The sequence below is a fragment of the Panthera pardus genome, unplaced genomic scaffold (assembly GCF_024362965.1).
Source record: "Panthera pardus isolate Hobbes unplaced genomic scaffold, ASM2436296v1 HiC_scaffold_24, whole genome shotgun sequence".
Lineage (NCBI taxonomy): Eukaryota > Metazoa > Chordata > Mammalia > Carnivora > Felidae > Panthera > Panthera pardus.
In genome coordinates this window covers 103,724,974-103,746,378 of record NW_026526810.1, presented here as the reverse complement: position 1 = coordinate 103,746,378, position 21,405 = coordinate 103,724,974, and the positions used below count along the sequence as shown (strand labels likewise).

General features: G+C 33.8%; 1 protein-coding gene across 15 annotated transcripts in view; it reads right to left on the bottom strand.

The window, feature by feature from the left end:
- Window positions 1-21,405, bottom strand: part of FUT8 (fucosyltransferase 8) — a 310,615-nt gene that overhangs the window by 157,084 nt on the left and 132,126 nt on the right. For all 15 annotated transcript variants that reach the window (XM_053889503.1, XM_019451533.2, XM_053889508.1 and 12 more), the window contains one exon: window positions 506-933. In XM_053889503.1, coding sequence (XP_053745478.1) covers window positions 506-708 — 203 coding nt within the window. In that variant the 5' untranslated portion in view covers window positions 709-933. The remainder of the gene's footprint in view (window positions 1-505; window positions 934-21,405) is intronic.

Sequence of the window (21,405 nt, the reverse complement as noted above, 5' to 3'; positions counted from 1 at the left end):
GCACATTTTTTAATAGACTAGAAGCAGTAACAATAACAATTCCCTAGGTTCCAGATCCAGTTGTTTTATTTAATGATGAATTTTTGTTTCTTCATTTTAATAAGTTATATTTAGACTGACTCAGCCTCCCAATTATTATAAATGTCATTGTTATAGTCCATATAATAAAAATTTTAATATGTGCTAATTTAAATCATACAAAGTTTGTATTTAATGTATCAAAATTATTCAAAATGCTGAAGACAACTATAAATGAAGTATAAAAACATAAATTAAATGGCATGGTTTTTCTATATTAAAATCTATGTGCAAAATAAGTTTTGATACTATGAAGAAATTCTCTATTTATATAGAATTGGTATAAAAAGTATCTCACTAAAATATTTAAATTTTTACAAAAACTGTTTAAAAAAATCATTAAGTATTTTTTAATCGATGAATGAAGCCCTGAAACTAAAAACAAAGTACAATACTTCATCATTCTTCCTTCATTTTCAGAACCTACCGGAGAGATTCAGCCATTCGCCTCAAATCTTCATTTTGCTGTTTTAAGCGTTCAAGCTTTGCCAGAATCTTGGACAGTTCTCGGCTAGAGTGATCAGGGTGGTCATTATCTCGTACCAAGTGACCACCTATATAAAACAGCAAGGTCCCCCAGGCAAAAAGAATGAGCATAATCCAACGCCAGGAACCAGTCCATGGCCGCATTTTCAGATTTTCAACTCACTCCCCTGGCTTCCCGGAGCTCAAAGAATTGGAAACATCTTAAGTCTGTTTGTAGCTAGTGCATAAGCAGTAGCCTTTTGTTGTTTCAACACATCATGCTTCAGAGAATTTGTGTCTCTGGTAGTCCTGTAGTGAATCTTTCAAGGAGATCCTCCTGGTGGTATGAGTAAGAAGCTTTACTGTCTTGTGCTTCATGGACTCTACATGCTGTGGAAAGAGTAAGAAACGTATTTAAATTATTTAGGATATGGTAAATAGCATATGCTGAGATTCATGGAGTTGGAGGAAACACTCTGGTGTTGACTGGCAGATAACCTAACTGCCTAATAATAAGTAAAAGGCAAAAGCTTTCATATCTGCCTATTAAATCAACTATGTATATATACTAGGGCTCTACCAGATTAATTAATTAGCTCTAAGCTTGAAAGTCCTCTAAGTGCCATCATCACTTTTCCTTCATACATCATTGTCAATAGATCATATATGGAGATCAAAAGACTGTATCTTTGAATAAGCAATCAAAACCAAACAAAATGTATTCAACTACATATTTTGGTCTAATGTTTCCATTAACTCATACAGAAACATGTTCTCTGTATGAGTGAATTCATTCCTGTAAGATCTTGACTCCATCCCCCTCCATCTCACTACTCAACTGCCTTTATACTACTTAACCCTGCAGGTGACAGGCAGAGTGTCACTGATAAATTCTAAAAGTGATGTGTATGTTAGCTAATAAGCAAAGGTTATCACAGCCATTAAGTAGCAGGTAACCACTCCATATATCACAAGCAAAGGCTCATAAAGATTAGGCTAGATTATCCGTTCCTCAATTTATTAAAAAATACCAATAATTGCAACATAAGCCTATACCAATTATATCTTAGTCACTGTGCATCTTAATTATAAGTGCACATACTTTCTCAGGCGTGGCTGTGGGTTTCATTTGTCACTTTATCATCTGGCTTAGAATCCCCTTTAGAAACAAAACAGTTTTTTCCCCAAGAAAAAAATTATAGGCAGATCAAAGATCAGTCATATGATGCCTACTTTTCATGCTATATAGAAAAATACAGGTATTCAGAGTTTCCTAGTTAAAAAGCAAATTAAAAAATAAATCCACTGATGGTTTAAGGTATGGATTTAATTCAGTAAGTCAACAAAAGAAGCTATTAAATCTGAGTTAATAATATTGTGGGTGACAATATATGCAACATTGTAAATTGTTGTTATACCATATGCTGAATCCATAATATAGTCTAGTTAATTCCAAACTATACCAATAAGATATTAATTTTTTTAATCTTTCCCTTCATAGCAAAAATTAACTTAGAAACATAACTGTGTAAACAAAAGAGAAGATAGCTTTCTAAAGACATCATTTAAATAACAATAAAAAGATGTGTTGTAACATTTTATTAAAATTACAATTAAAAATTATAATTTTTCAAAGCCAGCAAAACTATAATAACTCAAATAGAAACAGAAGTCTACAGAAACATAAATCTTGTTACATAAAATACCTTAAATTCTTATAAACCATCATCAAAAATAACCAAAATATTAAATTACCACATTTCACAATGTAGTAATATTGACATTACAGAAGTTGTAAAAACTCATTAAAAATTGTTTTAGGAGATGGGGCACCTGGGTGGCTCAGTTGGTTAAGCATCCGACTTCAGATCAGGTCATGATCTCACAGTTCGTGGGTTCGAGCCCCATGTTAGGCTCCATGCTGACATCTCAGAGCCTGGAGCCTTCTTCAGATTCTGTGTGTCTCTCTCTGCCCCTCCCCTACTCATGCTCTGTCTCTCTCTCTCTCAAAAATAAATAAAAGCATTTTTAAAAAAATTGTTGTAGGAGCAAAACATGGTCATTTTCTTAATAGCATCATTTGCACTTTTCTTTTAAGTTTATTTATTTATTTTGAGAGAGCGCACGAGCATGTAAGCGTGAGTGGGGGAGAGGCAGAGAGAGAGGGAGAGAGAATCCCAAGCAGGCTCCATTATGTCAACCCAGAGCCTGATGCGGGGCTCAATCTCAGGAACCATAAGATCATGATCTGAGCCAAAATCAAAAGCTGGATGCTTAACTGACACAGCCATCCAGGCACCCCTGCATTCTGTTTTTGGAAGAGAAACCTTCCCAATTTTATTGTTCTTGGCTAGTATTTAAACATTAAATCAGAAAAAACATGCCAAGCTGAACATCAAGTAGTTTTCTATGTAATTTTCCTTAGCATGGCTTAAAAGTTGGTATAGAATTTTTTGCCCTATCCATAATGAATGCCTGCTTCCTTACTGTGTTTACTGCCTATTGTTTGAACTATGAACTATGTCTGTTAAAATGTAAACTCCATGATATTTCTCCATTTTGTTCACTGATGTATTCTAAGTACTTAGAGCAGTATTTGACCCTTAGTAGGTACTAATAAAATTTTTGGATAAATAAGTGAATGAGTGAAGGATATCATACATGACGTATGGTAGTAGGATATATTACACAATTCATGCACATTAGCCTCAGGTGCCATTTTATACTCCACTTAAGAAAGCGAATCTGAAGGTAGAAAGTAAGACAGTGCTATTATGAGGAAAACAGTTCAAAAATAAAAGACATCCATAAGCTTTAGGATTTATTATTATCAACACATGTCTCACAAGACGCCCTCAAATATTTAAAATATATTGGTCTACGGGGCACCTGGGTGGCTCAGACAGTCAAGCATCCAACTTCGGCTCAGGTCATGATCTTGCGGTCTGTGAGCTCGAGCCCCGCGTTGGGCTCTGTGCTGACAGCTCAGAGCCTGGAGCCTGCCTTGGATTCTGTGTCTCCCTCTCTCTCTGCCCCTCCCCTGCTTACACTTCTATCTGTCTCTCTTTCTCTCAAAAGTAAATAAATATTAAAAAAATTACAATATATTGGTCTAAAAGGCCATAACATCAACTTATGGTTACCTTTCAAACATGAGAAAATTATTTTCTCAATATTAGTGAAAATATTTCAAATTTATTAGTAAGAAAGATTTCAACATTAACTACATGAGCTAATTTCTGACTAAAATTTGTATAGTAGTGTTTGTTGAGATTTCTTCTAGGAGTGGGTTAAGTATTTATTAATTCATTCTTATTTGAGATTCACATACCACCTTTCATCTGCAGAATATATATACATATATTTTTTTTTCAGAATATTAAGTGGATTGAAATGTGTCAGGCTTCCTTACACAAATTTATTTAATTAGTGATACCACTTTTTTTTTTAAGGTAATGGGTATTTAAATGATTTTTTTTTTTTTTGTATTTACAGAGATTCTTTGGGTTACATTTGCTTAATGTCTCTGAAATAAAAAATATATATGTAATTTTTCAAAGTAATTTCTTGAATCTGAAAGCTAAAGTATATAATCAGTAAAACTGAGAGCTTTAATAAAGTTGCTCTGAGGCTTAGATGGCGTTAATATATAATGCACTTACTATAATGCTGGGCCCATAAGAGGTGCTCAATAAAAGGTAATACTATTTTAATGCTGATACAATATGGAGATTAAAAAATATGGGTACTAGAATAGGCAAAGCCTAGAAGGCAAAGCCTAGACTAGGGTGTTGTTCTGCTATATCACAGCTAGGTAACCTTACTGAAGTTCAATTTCTTTTTCTGTAAAATGGATATAATACATACTACCTCTCCCACAGAATACTAAAAGAGGCGTAGACAAAATAATCTTGGGAAGCAGTTAGCATATCACTAGTGAATTTTTCTTATGCTACATATGTTAATGCTGTTACATTATTTGAGACTCATTTATAATATTTTGTATAATTTATATACCATATATTATTATAGGCAGTTTCTAAAATAGCTGCCAATGATCCCGGTGTCCTGTATTCATGCCCTGTGTAATCTCCACCTCCTGAATGTGGGCTGGACCTAGTGACTTACTTCTTAGATAGAATACAGCAAAGTGATATGATTTCACTTCTGAGATAAGTTTACAAAAGACTGATATTTCTTTCTTGCTCACATTCTCTCTTCTTGTTTACTTTGATGCTGCCATTTGAAAAGGCCCATGTGGAATGGAACTGAATCTGCCAACGACCACATGAGTATGCCTGGAAATGGATCCTGCACCTGTCAAACTTTGATGTGACTACAGCTTGGTTCACATTTTGATTTCAGGCTTTTGAAAGACCATAAGCCAGATGATCTAGCTAAGCCATGCCCAGATTCTTGGCCAGCAGATAATAACTGTTTTAAACCACTCAGTCTTAGGGCAATTTGTTATGTAACAATAGATAATTAATATACATGCCAACTTCCTACTGGGGCTGAATGCCTGGTCTTCAGTTCATGTGTTATTCTTTCTGTTCACAGCAAGTTGTCCAAAGTCTAAGGCACGGAGTAGGCATTCCAGATACCAGACAGAATTGAATCTTAATCACATTTTCTTATATATCCTGCTAACACATCTTACAAATACCATAAAAGTTAAACTCAATTTATAGCTTAGTTTTATACCATACTAAAAGTGTAAAGGCCATTTTTCTTAATGTTTGCTAAACAGAGTTCCACTTCCAACCATGTCAGAATAACTAGTACTAGATTTGCCCTCACACGTAAACAACTAGAAAACCTAAATATTCAGAAAAACTGTTTTCAGAGATTGGGCAATGGTCAGGCAAGACTGTGATGCCTGAGATGAGATTAACAATCAAAGGTAAGCCCTATAATTACTCCAGCTTTCTGCCTAAAATTTACTGAACACCCCCACAAAAGGGGAGAACCCAGGCAAAGCACAGCTATCTTCCTGAGGTGATAAGATAGAGACTACAGTTTAAAAGTTTAAGGGGAGAGGATCTACAAGTCAGTATATTAAAGAGGAGGGACTTGCCCAGAGAAAAGGATCCAAAAATTGGCATAAGTGATCCTTTAGTCTTTGGCTAGATACTAGGCTCTACATGCAGAAGTCTCACAAGGCTGGCAAAGAACAATTATCAAGGAAAGAAAAATCAAATACTAGGTAACTGAAAAATGAACATCTCTCAGAGAGTCCCACCCAAAGAAAATGAAAATGCCACATAGAAAATCTAGGGCATTCAGCAGAAAGCCAAGAAATAAAACATCTTAGAAGTTAAAGTTAAGTAAGCCGTAGAGTAGGGATCAGAAAATTGTCTCTAAAGAGCAAGATAATAAATATCACAAGCTATGTGCAACACATACAGTCTCTACCATATATTTTTGTTTTTATTTTTTATTTCTTTATAGCCCTTTAAGAATGTAAAATCCAATTTTAGCTAAAAAGCTATACAAAAACACTCTGTCGACCAGCTTTAGCTCATGAGTCAAAAGTTTAATGACTCCAGCCATAGAATAAAGATTAGGCTGACAAAAGCTATAACAAAACTTAAAAACAAGCTACAAAAGGACCAAGGTAATCCAAAAGTAAATTAAATGTCTATCAAATTCTTTCAAGAAAGACAACAAAATACAGTCAACAATATAAAGTTCACACTCTCCAACAACTAATCAAAAATTACAAAGAACACTGAGAGAGATCATCTTGTGATGCAGGCATCCAATGACATGCTAAAGGCTAAGGATGTACTAGAATATTGAGCAAACAATCTTGGCACTCCAAGTCCCCACACCAAGAATAAGGTAGCAGCATTCGACTACTCCAAGAGTTTTAAGTCTCTGATTCAGTGAAGGGAACAACTGCAAAAACAACAATTCAATCACTGACTGGAATGACCCCATCCCCATCCACACATAAACAAACAGCCTCAAAGAAGAAACGTGCCCATTTCTGGGCATAACCATTCACCTCAGTCTTTACTGCTCTGTCCTTAAAATGTCTGGCATGCAACATAAATCATGAGACATAAAAAAAAAAAAAAAAAAAAAAAAAAAAAAAAAAAAGCAAGATGTAACAAACCATTTTCAAGAGATAAAGCAAACACCAGAACCAGAATCATAAATGAACTAGATGTTAGAACTACCAGACAGAAAATTTAGAATAATTATAACTAAACATTAAAAAATCTGTGATAAATGTGGACAACATACATGAACTAATGGATTCAGCAGATGAAATACCAAATAAACAAAAATAAAATATCAGAGGACCTTAAACAGGCCTATAAGAAAACTGGACAAAAGTGAAAACGAATCAGTGAACATGACAAGAGGTCACAGATATTATACAAAATAAAACCTGAAGAGGAAAAAAAGACTGGGAAAAAAAGGAACTCAAAAGCTGTGGGAGGATGATCTGAAACATACGTAACTGGAGCTGCAGAGAGGATAAAAAATGAGGCAAAAAATACATTTTAAAAGATGTTAGCTGAGAATTTTCTAAAATGAATGAATGATAAACCACAAATCTAAGAAATGAAGAAAACTGCTGGAAGGATAAATTTAAAAGGTAGGCAAAGCTGCTGAAAAACAAAGATAGAAAACCTTGCAGGTAGCTAGGGAAAAAACATACAGATAAAGAATAAGAACATACTTCTTATGAAAAACAATGTCAACCAGAAGACAATGGAGCAACGTCTTTAAAATACTGGGTAGGGAGGGGGCGCCTGGGTGGCTCAGTTGGTTAAGAGTCTGACTTCAGGTCAGGTCATGATCTCACAGCTAATTAGTTCGAGTCCCGCATCGGGCTCTGTGCTGACAGCTCAGAGCCTAGAGCCTGCTTCAGGTTCTGCCTCTCCCTCTCTCTGCCCCTCCCCAGCTCACACTCTGTCTCTCTATCTCTGTCTCTCTCTCTCAAAAATAAATGTTAAAAACATTAAAAAAAAAAAAAATACTGGGTGGGGAGAATGGGAGTGGGGAGAAGGTCAACTTACAACCAGTGAAAATATCTTCCAAAAGTTAGTTGTTTCCAGGAGAAGAAAAGGGGGGAGAGGGTGCTGAAAAATACTCTGTGCCAGCAAAACTGCACTACATATAAAAAGTTAAATGAAGTCTTTCAAGTAGGAGGAGGAGGATACTATGTAGAAATAATGGATCTACACAAAGAAAAAAATAGCACCAAAAATGGTAAAATCTAAAGAAAGTAACGACATATTTTCCCTTAACTTAATAACAATAAATAGCTAATTCACAAATGGCAATAATGTATCACTAGGTTTACAAATCTGTAGAATATATGACAAAACACAAAAGGAGAGGAGGGAGGAAATGGGAGTGCACTGTAGTAAAGTTCTCACTATATATTAGACTGAGAACTTAAAAATGTATATTGTAAGCCCTAGAGCTGCACTGTCTGCTTCAATTGTCACTAGCCACATGCAATTATTTAAATTAGAATGGAAAGCCTGGGTGGTTCAGTCGATTGAGCTGCAGACTTCAGCTCAAGTCATGATCTCACGGGTTCGTGAGTTCGAGACCCACATCAGGCTCACTGCTGTCAACGCAAAGCCCACTTTAGATCTCTATCCTCCTCTCTCTCTGCCCCTCCCCTGCTCAGTGTTCTCTCTCTCAAAAATAAATAAAACATTAAAAAATTTTTACATTAGAATTAAAATTATAAATGTATCCTCAGTCATAATTCAATCGTTCAATAGCCACTTGTGCCTATGGCTACCACTGTGAATGGTACAGATTTGGAACACTTCCATCATCTCATTAAGTATCAGCCAGGATTCTTCCAGAGCAACAAATAATTTAGAAAATAAAAATAAGTATAAAAATCCCATAGTGGAGACAAAATTTTTTAAAAAGTGTAATTCAAAATATGAAACAGAAAGGATGAACATAAGATATCTAATTTAGATATCTTTGGGCTTTCTGAGATAGGAGATAATTTAGTATCTTGAAAAGACAGGGGAAGTTTCACAGTTGCAATAGAGAAGGGAGCACATTTGAGATAGGAGAAATGGTATGAGCAAAGGTCTTTGTTCATTATGGTGACCATTTCTGAAACGAACTCTCCTGTGCCACCAGTTAGTAGTTTACCTTCTAATAAGTTACTTCACTCAGTGTAGTTATTTATATACTAAGCTCTATTTATTTTATTTTATTTTTTAATTTTTTTTTCAACGTTTTTTATTTAGTTTTGGGACAGAGAGAGACAGAGCATGAACGGGGGAGGGGCAGAGAGAGAGGGAGACACAGAATCGGAAACAGGCTCCAGGCTCCGAGCCGTCAGCCCAGAGCCTGACGCGGGGCTCGAACTCACGGACCGCGAGATCGTGACCTGGCTGAAGTCGGACGCTTAACCGACTGCGCCACCCAGGCGCCCCTATTTTAAAATATATAGTATGGTTCTTATCATCATTTGTAATAGAGAACACGTGGAACAAATCTACCAGGTACTTTATCTGTATAAAACACCGTAATTCGATCACTCATTCACTCAAAAAATACTTAATAAGTCCCTATCATATAAAAGACACTGTCCTAGGCAGTGGATTGTAGCAGTGAACAAGACAGACTAAAGTCTCTGCCCTCAAGAGGTAATATTCTAATGCATTCTAATTGCAAAGGAAAATAATTGAACAGAAACAACCTCATAAAAGCCTCTTCTTGCAGCAACCAACATACTGAGTGATACAGTGAGAAACTGAATATGGACTATACCACCTAATACATTTCTAAAAGAACTAGTTTAATCATTCTGTTAAAAATAACAAATGCAGTACCATTCATAACAATGTCAAATGGACTATTCTTATCTCTAACAAATATGAAAATGACCAATAGCCACTTCCTTTAGCATATGACTATGTGCAGATGTTTCCAAGAATTACATTCAAGAGGCTTCACTTTATTGCTAAGGCCAAAAGATGAGCACATGAAAATATGCTACAGAACTAACTGACTAAGTGTCAGAACAAAGACTTGTTCTGCTATGAACCATGTTCGTGAGAGGGTGGTGTTCTAAACTCAAAAATCAATCAGTACTTACTTAACTAATATAAGTATGTATACACTTATACATTGTGCAAAGGGAAATATGGCATCATATATCCAGTATTTACATGAACATGCCCTTTGATGAGAAATTCCACTACAGGAATTTTAACACATGAACAAAATGCATTTACAACATTTTTCCAATATTTCCATGCTGGAAAAAAATATAACTGCCCATTAACAGAAATATGGCTTAATTATTTATGAATTACTTTTACCCCCATAAAACTGTGCTTTTAGCATGATGCCAATAAGGAGGAAAATGTGACTCCGAAGAAAGTCAGTTTAAAACAAACTCCTAAGAGCTGATGATAGCATACAAGAAAACTAAAACAATTACTAAAAATATATGCCAGGATTTAAATTTGAAAACTGGAAAAGAAATAAAAACCACAACAAAAAAATGCAACTTCTATAACTAAAGAAAAAAATCAAATGTTTAAAAATTGTCTTGGAAAAGATTAAAGAGCAGATTAGATGCTACAGAGGAGAAGTTCAGTGGATTTGAAAACAGTGTAATAAAAAATATCATCACAAGGAAAAGACAATTTAACAACTGTATGGTGACAAATGTTAACTAGACTTATTGTGGTGATCGTTTCATAATATATACAAATATCAAATCATGATATTGTACACCTGAAATTAATATAATGTTATATGTTAATTTTTTAAAATTATCCAAAGAGAAAAATATTCAGAAAAAAAATCTGAAGGAGATTTGATAAAAAAGAAAAATTTAAAGCTGCCAATTTATAGCACTAACCCTAGGTTAGATATTATGGTGCTGCACAGCTAGCACCAGAGCTGTATCATCATGAACTGAAAACTTTTGGGTATAAAACTCAAATAAAAGTCATCCGTCATCACTGCAAGAAAGCAATTTACATCATTACCTTCAGGGCCAGGAATCTACCAGCATTTCCCCATTTTGGCACTCAGCCTGAAAAAGGATTTCTCAGAACAAAATCTGTCATCCAACTTAAAGTAATGTACACTGAAAATAAGCTTAGTCATAGGCATATGCAGAATTTCCAATGTATTTTACAATACAAATAAAATCATAATTTAGAAGGGAAAAATAATTACAGAGAAAAATGCAAACATGGTAAAAAGAATTTCAGGGGGCTTCTTAGAAAAAAGTACAAATTAGTGGACAATCGAACATCTTTTAAAAGTGCTAAAATAAAAAAAATGGCAAAACTACACTTTGTTATGTAGTGAAAATATTTTCAAAGATAAAAGCAGTTTTCTGTGAACTTAAGGTTTCACTTAACTTGGGTAAATACCCTAGAGTGGGACTGTTGTGTCATAAGGAAAATGTGTGTTAGAAGGAGAAGGGGAACGGGGAGGGGGAGGGGGAGGAGGAGCCAAACTGTACTCCAAAGTAGCTGCTCATTCTGACATCCCCAGCAATGAATGAGAGTTCCTCTTACTCCACAATCTTCCCAGCATTTGGGACTCTCAATTTTTTAAAGCAATTCTAATTTTGTGTGGTGGTATCTTGGTGTGGTTTCAATTTGCATCCAGTTTCCCTAATAACAAATGACATTAAGAAATGTGATTATGTTTTCATGTGTTTATTTGCCATCCATATATCCTCTTTGGTGAAATGTCTATTGTGATCTTTTTGCCATTTGTATATTAGACTGTTTATTGTTGAGATTTAAGAGTCATTTATATAGTCTAGATACAAATACTTTTATCAGATATGTGACTTTTCAAGTATTTTCTCCCAGTCTGTAACTTACCTTTTCATTCTCTTAAGAGTGTCTTACATACAACAAAAATTTTAAGGTTTTTGATGAAACACAATTTATTCTTTTCTAATTGTGGTTTTGATATTATATATAAAAGTTCAATCCCAAATCCAAGGTCACATATATTTTCCCCTATGTTTTCTTACAATAGTTTTAGGATTCAAAGTTAAAACTACACTTACCCCAGATTGCCATTCCTAGATATCAACTCAAGAGGTATAAAAGCTTATGTTCTCACAAAATCTAATACTCAAATGTTTACAGTAGCTTTATATATAATAGCAAAAATCTGGAAAAAATTGAGATGGCCTTCAACAGGGAATGAATTTAACTTTGACAAAACCAAGGAATACTACTCAGCAATAAAATGGAAGGAGATTCAAGATGCAAGGAGAGGCTGATTACAAAGGGGCCACAGGGGAAATTTTTACAGTGATGGAACAATTCTAAAGGGTACTGAAGAAGGGCACATCATCTCTGTAGTATGCATCTGCAAACCCATACCTTCATTCTAATAATGAGAAAAATGCCAGAGGATCATTCAACAAAACACCTGACCCATACATACTCTTCAAAACTATCAAGGTCATAGAAATCATGAAACAACTAAGAAACTGTCAAAAGATTTGAAAAGACCAAGGAGACATAATGAGTAAATGCAATATGGTATCCTGGATTAGATCTTAGAAGAGAAAGGGACACTGCCCCAAATATGACTTGTAGTTTAATTAATAATATTGCACCACTGTTAATTTATTAGTTTGACAATTTACCAAAGCTATGTAAGATATTAACATTAGGGAAACATGGGCAAGGAATATATGGAAACTTCTGTACTTTCTTCACAAACTTCCTGTAATTCTAAAATTATTCCAAAATAAAAGTTTCTTAAGATAAAGGCAAAACAAGTACATCTTCAAAAATCAAAAGCTGAAAGAACTTGTAGGTGGCAGATATGTATTACAAGATATATGTAAAAGGATGTTTTTCAGGATGATTGTAATTGGATATGTGAACATAAACAATGGATTTAAACAGACATATTAAATGTATGGTAAGTATAATTGAAACTTCCTCATATTAACTTATTTTAAAATAAATGATTCTTTTATGACAAAGTATCATGGGACATATAACAATGTCATAAAATGTATGACAATAATAATAAAGGATGACAGGAAGAAAAGGGAAAGATACAGTATTAAAGTTCCTACATTATCCTTCAAGAAGTATTACAATATTTGAAGTTTGGTGAAATAGGTAAAAAGGTTCAAAATGTAAACCCTACCCATGAAATATAAAACAGATAAGCATTAGAAAAAAAATGGATACAAGTTCCTTGAAAAGACCTATAAAATTAATAATATTTCAGCTGAACTAATCAAGGGGAGAGAGAAAAATAAGACATAAGTTGCCAATATTAGGAACGGAAGAGGGAGCATTACTACAGATGCTACAAAAAGATAAGAGAATATGGTAAGCAACTTTGTGTCAACAAATACAAAGCCAGACCTGAAACTGGCAAACTTCGTTCCTTTATTTTTATAAGCAGCCTCCACACTAGGTGTGGAGCCTAAGAAGAAAGGCATAAATTTCTTAAAAGAAACAAAAACAAAGCTCAATCAAAAATTAACAATCTGAATAGCTTATGTATAGCCTCATAACTATTAAAGATGTTGAATATAGATTTATAAACCTTCCCAAAAGAAGACACCAGGCCCATTTGGCTTTATTTGTGAATTCTACCAAACATATGTACAGAAGATGTAACAGGAATTTTATATAAGTTTTTCTAGAAAAGAAAAAAAAATTAGCTTCATGAAAAGCTAAATATATTTTGCCATATAACTCAACAATTCCACTCTTAAAGGGAAAACAAAAACCTATGCAAAGTCTTGAACAAGAATGTTCACAGCTACTTTGTTATAAGAGCCAAAATTTTGAAAAAATTCAAGTATCCTACAACACATAAATGGATAAACAAATTGTGACACATTCATGTAATAGAAGAGTATTCAGTAAAAAGAAACAAACTACTAATATACACAACAACATGGATGAATCTCAATAACATGCCTGGCAAAAGATACCAGGGACAAAAAAAGTACACATTAATATGAAATTTTAGAACAAAGAAACTAATACATAGTGCCAAGGAGCAACCTGTGACTGACGAAAAAGGGGAATGACAGGTACATGAAGTTATAAATTTGAGAAAAATCATCTAACTGTACACTTGATATGGGTACATTTACTTGATGCAAATTATGCTTCAATAAAGTTGAAAAACATTTTAAGAGAAAGTTTAAACAGTCTCCAATTTGTGAATGTAATTGCAAAGGTCAATAACCGAAGACTGCTAATTCACTAAATGGCTAAATTATGTGCTTGCATTTTGGATTATCAATGAATTTTTTTTTCAGCAAAATCACTGTACATTCTTTTCTGAATAAAAAATTTCAAAGGTAATTATTCTATTGATATAATCAATTCAATCCAACTGTAACGTGAAGATTGTATTTCTCATACATTTCAAAAACTGTAAATACCGATTCAAATCACTAGTAATACAATTAACAAACCATAGAGAAATTGTGTTGAATCTTTTTAGTAGTCTAACCCTTTCTCAAAACAAAAGAAATAATCACAAATATTCAAAATAATGATTCCCTAAATTAAAATACATACTAGTTATTATTACTATAAAATATATAGTTCAGAGGGTTATCATCTTTAGAAGAATTTACTTTCTTCCTGGAAAGAGTAAAAACCAAATTATTACTACAGACTGTTTCTTGAAGTAATTCACTGTAAAAAACTGAAAACTACAACAGAAAAGTAAAATAATTTATTCAACAAATTTAAACAGATTTAATTAATGATTACCATAATGTAGCAGGGGTTAAGTATACCTATTACATTTTAAAGGCATCATGTTGATAAAGGGAAACATAAATAAAACTTTTAGAGAAAAGCTAGTTATCTATTATAAAGTACAAATATTTAAAAAGCCCCTATACATACAGAGTTCAATTCAATCCTAGTTACCAAACACTCAACGCTTTAAATGTCTTCTCATTTGATCTGTATTCATTTTCAAATTAAGTACTGTTACAGAATTTATTTAAAATATTTCTTACTGTCTAGCCTCCATATATGGAAAAAGGGCAGTTTATAAAATTATGTGTTTATTAATTTAAAAAAGTAGAAAAAAACAAGTAAAAATAGTATCATAAATTAAAATGACCTTTTAATGTTAGTTGAAATCAACTTTTATTTATGTTAAAGCACTTGGTAAAACCAAATAAACTGAAATGTAAAATAAAGGGAGGGAGGAAGAAAGTGGAAAAAGGGAGGTAAGAATGCCAGGGAGGGGAAAGCAGGGGAGGGGAAAGCAGGGAAGGGGAGGGAAGGACAGAAAAGGAAATTTTCATATAGCCCCTACTAAGACTATAAAATTCAATTTTAATTCATTACTTACAGAGTCATCTATCAAACTTTCACATTGCTTATCAGTAAGGTCACAGTATATGCACATATGAATTTAAAATGCTAGGCATCCTGAATACATAAGCACAAAATACTCTATTTAAATTCACTGAAACGAGCCAATATCTTAGAAATTAATCTTCCTCATTATGAAGTGCAAACAAATAATCACATTTATGAGGTCTCTATCAGGAGTATCTCACTCACCTTAACTCAAGATAACACACCAGGTTGCGTTTACTGATGCAATTAATTTGTACTATTCAAACGGGTCCAGAAATCTGGCCTTGGCATCTGTACTTTTGGCCCTGAATAAATTAAAACTGCTAAAAAGCGGTAATATAAAAAATTCAAATAGAATGTATACCCTTACCATTTTGTCTGATTAGCCAGTACTACACAATATTTATTTGATTGGTTTCTTTCTTTTTTTTTTATTTATTTATTTATTTATTTTTTTAACGTTTATTTATTTTTGAGACAGAAAGAGACACAGCATGAACGGGGGAGGGGCAGAGAGAGAGGGAGACACAGAATCAGAAGCAAGCTCCAGGCTCTGAGCCATCAGCCCAGAGCCCGACGCGGGGCTCGAACTCGCGGACCGTGAGATCGTGACCTGGCTGAAGTCGGACGCTTAACCGACTGCCCACCCAGGCGCCCCTTGATTGGTTTCTTTAATGACTAGCTATAAATATATGGGCAGTTTACCCAACTATAAAATGGTTGGTAAATATTTTCACCGTAAAGATCACATGAAATAATGTATGTACAGGAGATTTGTAAACTGCAATGCAATTTATAAGTATCAGTTACTATTATCCTTCCCATGGTCAATAGAAACTAGGTATACTACCCTTACGCCAACTTCTTATCTATCATGGGACCTTTGTTCTTGCTATTCCTTCTACCTGGACTGCAATTCCTTTGGTTCATTCTTGTAATTCAGATCTCTACTTAAATAAATGTCACCTCTTTTCAGAGACAGTTCCTGAGAACCTGTATCAATTACAACATATTACCATACAAGGAGAGAAAATCTAATTCAAAGTAGCTTTAAAGATAAGGAAATTTTAATTTCTCAGTAGATAAAAAGTTTATTTAGTCTCTCAAAAATCAATTTTTGGAGAGACTAAATAAACTAAATAAACCCCTCTGGCATGTCAGCCTCTGTCCTTCATGAACAAGTTAGCTGCCTCAAACCCAGCTACATGTAGTTATTTATGGTACATTACCAAAGAACAACTGGTAATCTCCTTTAGTCTGCCTCATTTTAAGGAAGAGGAAACTACTGACAGAAGTCTCCCCCAGAAGATCTGCATATCTGATTATCCAAGACTGACTCACCTGTGCCTCACAAAATGAATCACTGACAAATGGAATGGGATTACCATTACGGTTTAAGACTAATCAGGATTTATCCATAAGGATAGGCTTCAAAACAAAACTGGGGCCCTGAAAGCAAGAAAGGAGAATGGCTGCAACACCCTACAAGAATACAACACCTTATCTTTTTAAAAAAACACTCACCATCCTCCATTATTCTCTATCACAACACTTACTGGCTTATTTACTTCCAATATTAAAAGGTATGCACTAGTAGAACAGGGACTTAGAGCACCATGCCTAATCAGAGCCAAGACCTTTATTAATATGTGTTGAACGAAAACCTAAATGCAAGAATATTACCCAAGTGTGCATATATTTATTTAATACCTACAGTTAAAATCCTAGGCAAAACAAAATTAAAATCAAGTTTTAAAATCAAGATTTTGATAAAGAATTACATAAAGAATTAGAACTAAGTTTCAAAGGCATTTTCATATGCATATTCATTCATTCATTTTTACATGCAGAAAATGTCAAAGCTAGATGCTCAGAAGGAAATATATCCAAAATAATTTCAAACCAAAGACTTGCATTCAAGCCAATTCATGATAAACTGCAGGGTCCAGAAACAAAATACTGGAAAATAATGAAGCTGAACAAAAGAGAGAAAGAAGAATCATGCAACACAAAGACTTAGGAACTCAGTGACTAAATGAAACACAATAACATTTGTATTACAGGAGCCCCAGAAGAAGAAGAGAGAGAAATTTTATTTCAAGAAGTAATAGCAGAAAAAAAATTCCCTAATCTGGGGAAGGAAAACAGACACCTAAGTCCAGGAGGCACAGAGAATGCCCATTAAAATCAACAAAAGCAGGGCACTTGGGTGGCTCAGTGGGTTAAGCATCCAACTTCGGCTCAGGTCATGATCTCATTGCTCATAGGTTCAAGCCCTACAGTGGGCTCTGTGCTGACAGCTCAGAGCCTGGACCCTGCTTCAGATTCTGTGTCTCCCTCTATCTCTCTGCCCCTCCTCCACTCATGCTCTGTCTCTGTTTCTGTCTCTGTCTCTCTCTCAAATATTTTAAAAAATTAACAAAAGCAGGCTTAGACCAAAGACATATTGTTAATTAAATTTGCAAAATACAGTGATAATGAAAAAATATTGAAAGCAGCAAGACCAAAGAAATCCATAACTTACAAGGAAAAACCCACTAGGCTAGCTGGAGATTTCTCAACAGAAACCTAGCCAGAAGGATGCATGATATACTCAAAGTGCTGAATGGAAAAAATCTGCAGCCAACAATACTCTATCCAGCAAGTCTATCATTCAGAAAAGAAAGAGAGATAAAGAATTTCCCAGACAAATAAAAACTAAAGGAGTTCATGACAACTAAACCAGCTTTGCAAGAAATATTAAAGGGGACTCTCTGAGTGGGAAAAAGTGACCAAAAATGTCAAAGAAAAGAAAGGATTGGAGAAAAGCTCCAGCAACAATGACAAAACAAGTAACAAAATGACAATAAATACATATTTACCAATAATTACTTTGAATGTCAATGGACTAATCATTCGAATCAAAAGACACAAGGTGGCATAATGGACAAAAATATAAGAGCCATCTATATGCTGCCTACAAGAGACTCATTTTAGACCTAAAGACACCTGCAGATTGAAAGTGAGAGGGTGGAGAAACATTTATCACACAAAGGGATGTCAAAAGAGTAGCAATACTTAGATCATACAAACTAAATTTTTTGGTTCTTGTACTATTTTTATCCTGCTTTGTTATCAGGGTAATCCCGGTCTCATAGAATGATACTGAATGTATTCCCTCCATTCCATTATTTGTAAGATTTTGAGAAAGATGGCCATTAATTATTTTTTTTAATGTTTGGTAGAATTCACCAATGAAACCATGTGGTCTTGGGCTTTTAGGTGCTGGGAGACTTTTGATTCCTAATTCAACTTTAATTCTTATTATTGGCCTAAGAAGATTTTCTATTTCTTGGATTCAAGATTCAGGATTCAATTGTGGTAACTTGTGCATTTTTAGGAAATATGTGGGATTTATTTGTAAGTTGTCTGATTTGTTAGTATATAATTATTTATAGTAACCTATTATCACAATATGTATTTCTGTGGTTATCTGTTTTTTTTTATTTTTTTTTTAATGTTTATTTATTTTTGAGACAGAGAGAGACAGAGCATGAATATCTGTTTTATTTTTTAATCTTCCATTTCTCATTTTGGCTTTTTAGTCTCCTTTATATTCTTAGTTAATATAGTTAAAGCATTGCCAATTTTATTTTTGCAATAAACGGTCATTACTTTCAATGCTATGTTATTTTTTATTCTGGTCTATATTTTATTTATTTCTGATTTTTCTTTGTTACTTCCTTCCCCTACCAAATTTTAGCTAAGTTTCTTATTTTTCTTAGTTCCTTGTGATATAATGTTGTTTATTTGAAATTTTTTCTTTTTTTGTATTTTTTAAAAAATGTTTATTTATTTTGAGAGAGAGAGAGAGAGAGAAAGAAAGTGCGCGCACGCAGGAGAGGGGGAGAGATAGAGGAAGAGAGGGAGACAGCGAGAATCGCAAGGCAGGCTCCACGCTATCAGCACAGAGTTCAATGAGAGAGAAAGAAAATGTGTACACGCAGGAGAGGGGGAGAGATAGAGGAAGAGAGGGAGAGAGCGAGAATCTCAAGGTAGGCTCCACGCTGTCAGTACAGAGTTCAATGAGGGGCTTTAACTCATGAACTGCGTGAGATCATGACCTGAGCTGAAATCAAGAGTCAGTTGTTCAACTGACTGAGGCAACCCAGGTGCCCCTGTATTTTTTCCTTAATACAAGTATTTACAGCATAAATTTCACTCTAACATCTGCTTTTGCTGCATCCCGTTGGTTTTGGAATATTGTGTTTACTTTTTCTTTTGTTTCAAGACATATTTTGATTTGTTGTTTGATTTCTTACTTGGCCCATGGTTTGTGCAGTAATATATTGGTTAATAGTTACAAATTAAATATTTAATATTTACACATTGTAGATTTTTCAGTTTTCTTTTACTGTTGATCTTGTTGGAAAATATACTTGGTATGGTTTAAGTCTTCTTAAATTTGTATTTCTTATGTCTCTTTTTATGTGATTTAACCAGGGGATATCTTCAGTATGTACTTGAAGAAAATATGTATTCCACTTTTCTTGGATGGAATGTTTTATATATATCTTTTAGAACCATGTACTCTGAAATACGCTTCAAGTAAAAAAATTTCTTTTTGAAAAAAAAAGTAATAACTTTAACTGAGGGTACTCATTCAAAATAACACCTATCAGAGGGGAGGTGAGTAGGAGGATGGGTAAAATAGGTGAAGGGGATTAAGAGTACACTTATCATGATGAGCACTGAGTAATGATGTGCAGAATCATTGAATCGCTATATTGTACACCTGAAACTAATATAACATTGTGTTTTAACCATACTGGAATTAAAATTGAAAACGTAATTTAAAAAAGCCATTGCACTTAATAGCTAATAAGGGAACACAGATGTATTGAAAAATTCCAAGTCATATCATATACAAATAATGAATAAAGATTCACAATCTTTCTAGACAATTCTTTCTAAAGAACAGAGATTAAAAAATTCAGATTCAAACAGATTCAAAACTATTTCTAAAGAATAGGGTAGATTCAAAAGGGTAATAAACATTTTATGCTACAGAAAATTTTAGTGGGATATATTTCTTTAAAAACAAAAAGCACAATTTAATCTTCATGTAAGAGGCATGAAAGCCCTTCAAGGGCTAATCTTTACTACTGTATGTCTGATGAATATTATAACAATATTATTGGCTAATCATTCACTAATATGTGAGCCAGATGGGCGACAGAGAGACAATCTATATATTCTAAGAAGGAGAAAGAGAGGTTTAAATAAATTATGAGACAACCATTGGTGAGATATTATGGCTCAGTTTAAAATGTTAAATATGAAGACAAATACAAACAATACAATATTAGGTGTAACTGCAGGATGCAGAAGAATTTAATGTTGATAGGGAGATAGCACAATGCCTTGGAAACTGTAAGCTCTAAGGTCAGACAACACTGGGTCTAAATCCTGGCAACACCAATACAGAATTGGGCCAGCCAAGAATTAGGGAGAGCATTTCACCTTCCCTAAGTGTGAATTTTTTATCCTTAAAATGACTGTAATAATTCCTCTTATATGGGCCTATTATTCTAAGTATAAGGATGATAACAGCTACATTTATATGGTGTTTCCTGAATGCGAGGTATTTTTCTCAATACTTCGTAATTATAATACTATTTAATATTCTCAACAACTGCTTCATATAAGTGCCCATTTTACAGTGGCGGAAATTAAGGCACACTGAGATTGCATAACTTTTCCAAGGTTGTAAAGCCAGTAAGTGGCAGAACTAAAGCCAGTGATAGCTATTTTTTTGTTATTGTTATTAAGAATAGCCTGCTGACTTTAAGAATTATAAGAGAAGCTAGGAAAATCTCCTTCTACACATACTTTTTAACTCAAGTACAAGAAATTATATAACTAGGATATGTTAATAAGTATAATTCAATCCAGAGAGTGAAAAGCCTCAAACTTTTCCTCCAAAATAGCATACTATCTGGAAAACAAGATAAAAAAATTAATGCTTAATTTTTTTTTTACATTTAATGAAGTGACTTTTGGTTCTATTCCAAGATGGTAAAGATATCTGTGCCTCCCACTAAGAATAGCTAAAAGCGCTGGACACTCTGTATAAAACAAATATAAGAAGACTGTGAAAGGTAAAAAGAAAAAGCAGAGCTGCTAGTAATCTAGGAACTAAAGGAATAACATAACAGTGAGTTCTTTGAGTTTTCTTTTTGCCTCATATATCTCAGAAAGAAAAAGAACAGAAAAAGCAAAAATATGAGTAAACACACAATAGAATTTTCCTTCTTTTCTCAAGTTTTCTACATTATATTTTGATAATGTATTTCATGGTTTTAAATATACGCAGAGGGAATATTTAAGACTATTATATTATAAATTACAGACAGTAATAGGACTACAGAGAGGTAAAGTTTCTACATTTCCCTCAAACTGGTAAAACATCAATGTCAGTAGAGGGTGATAAATTATGTACCTTTAAGGTTATACTTAAAGCAAC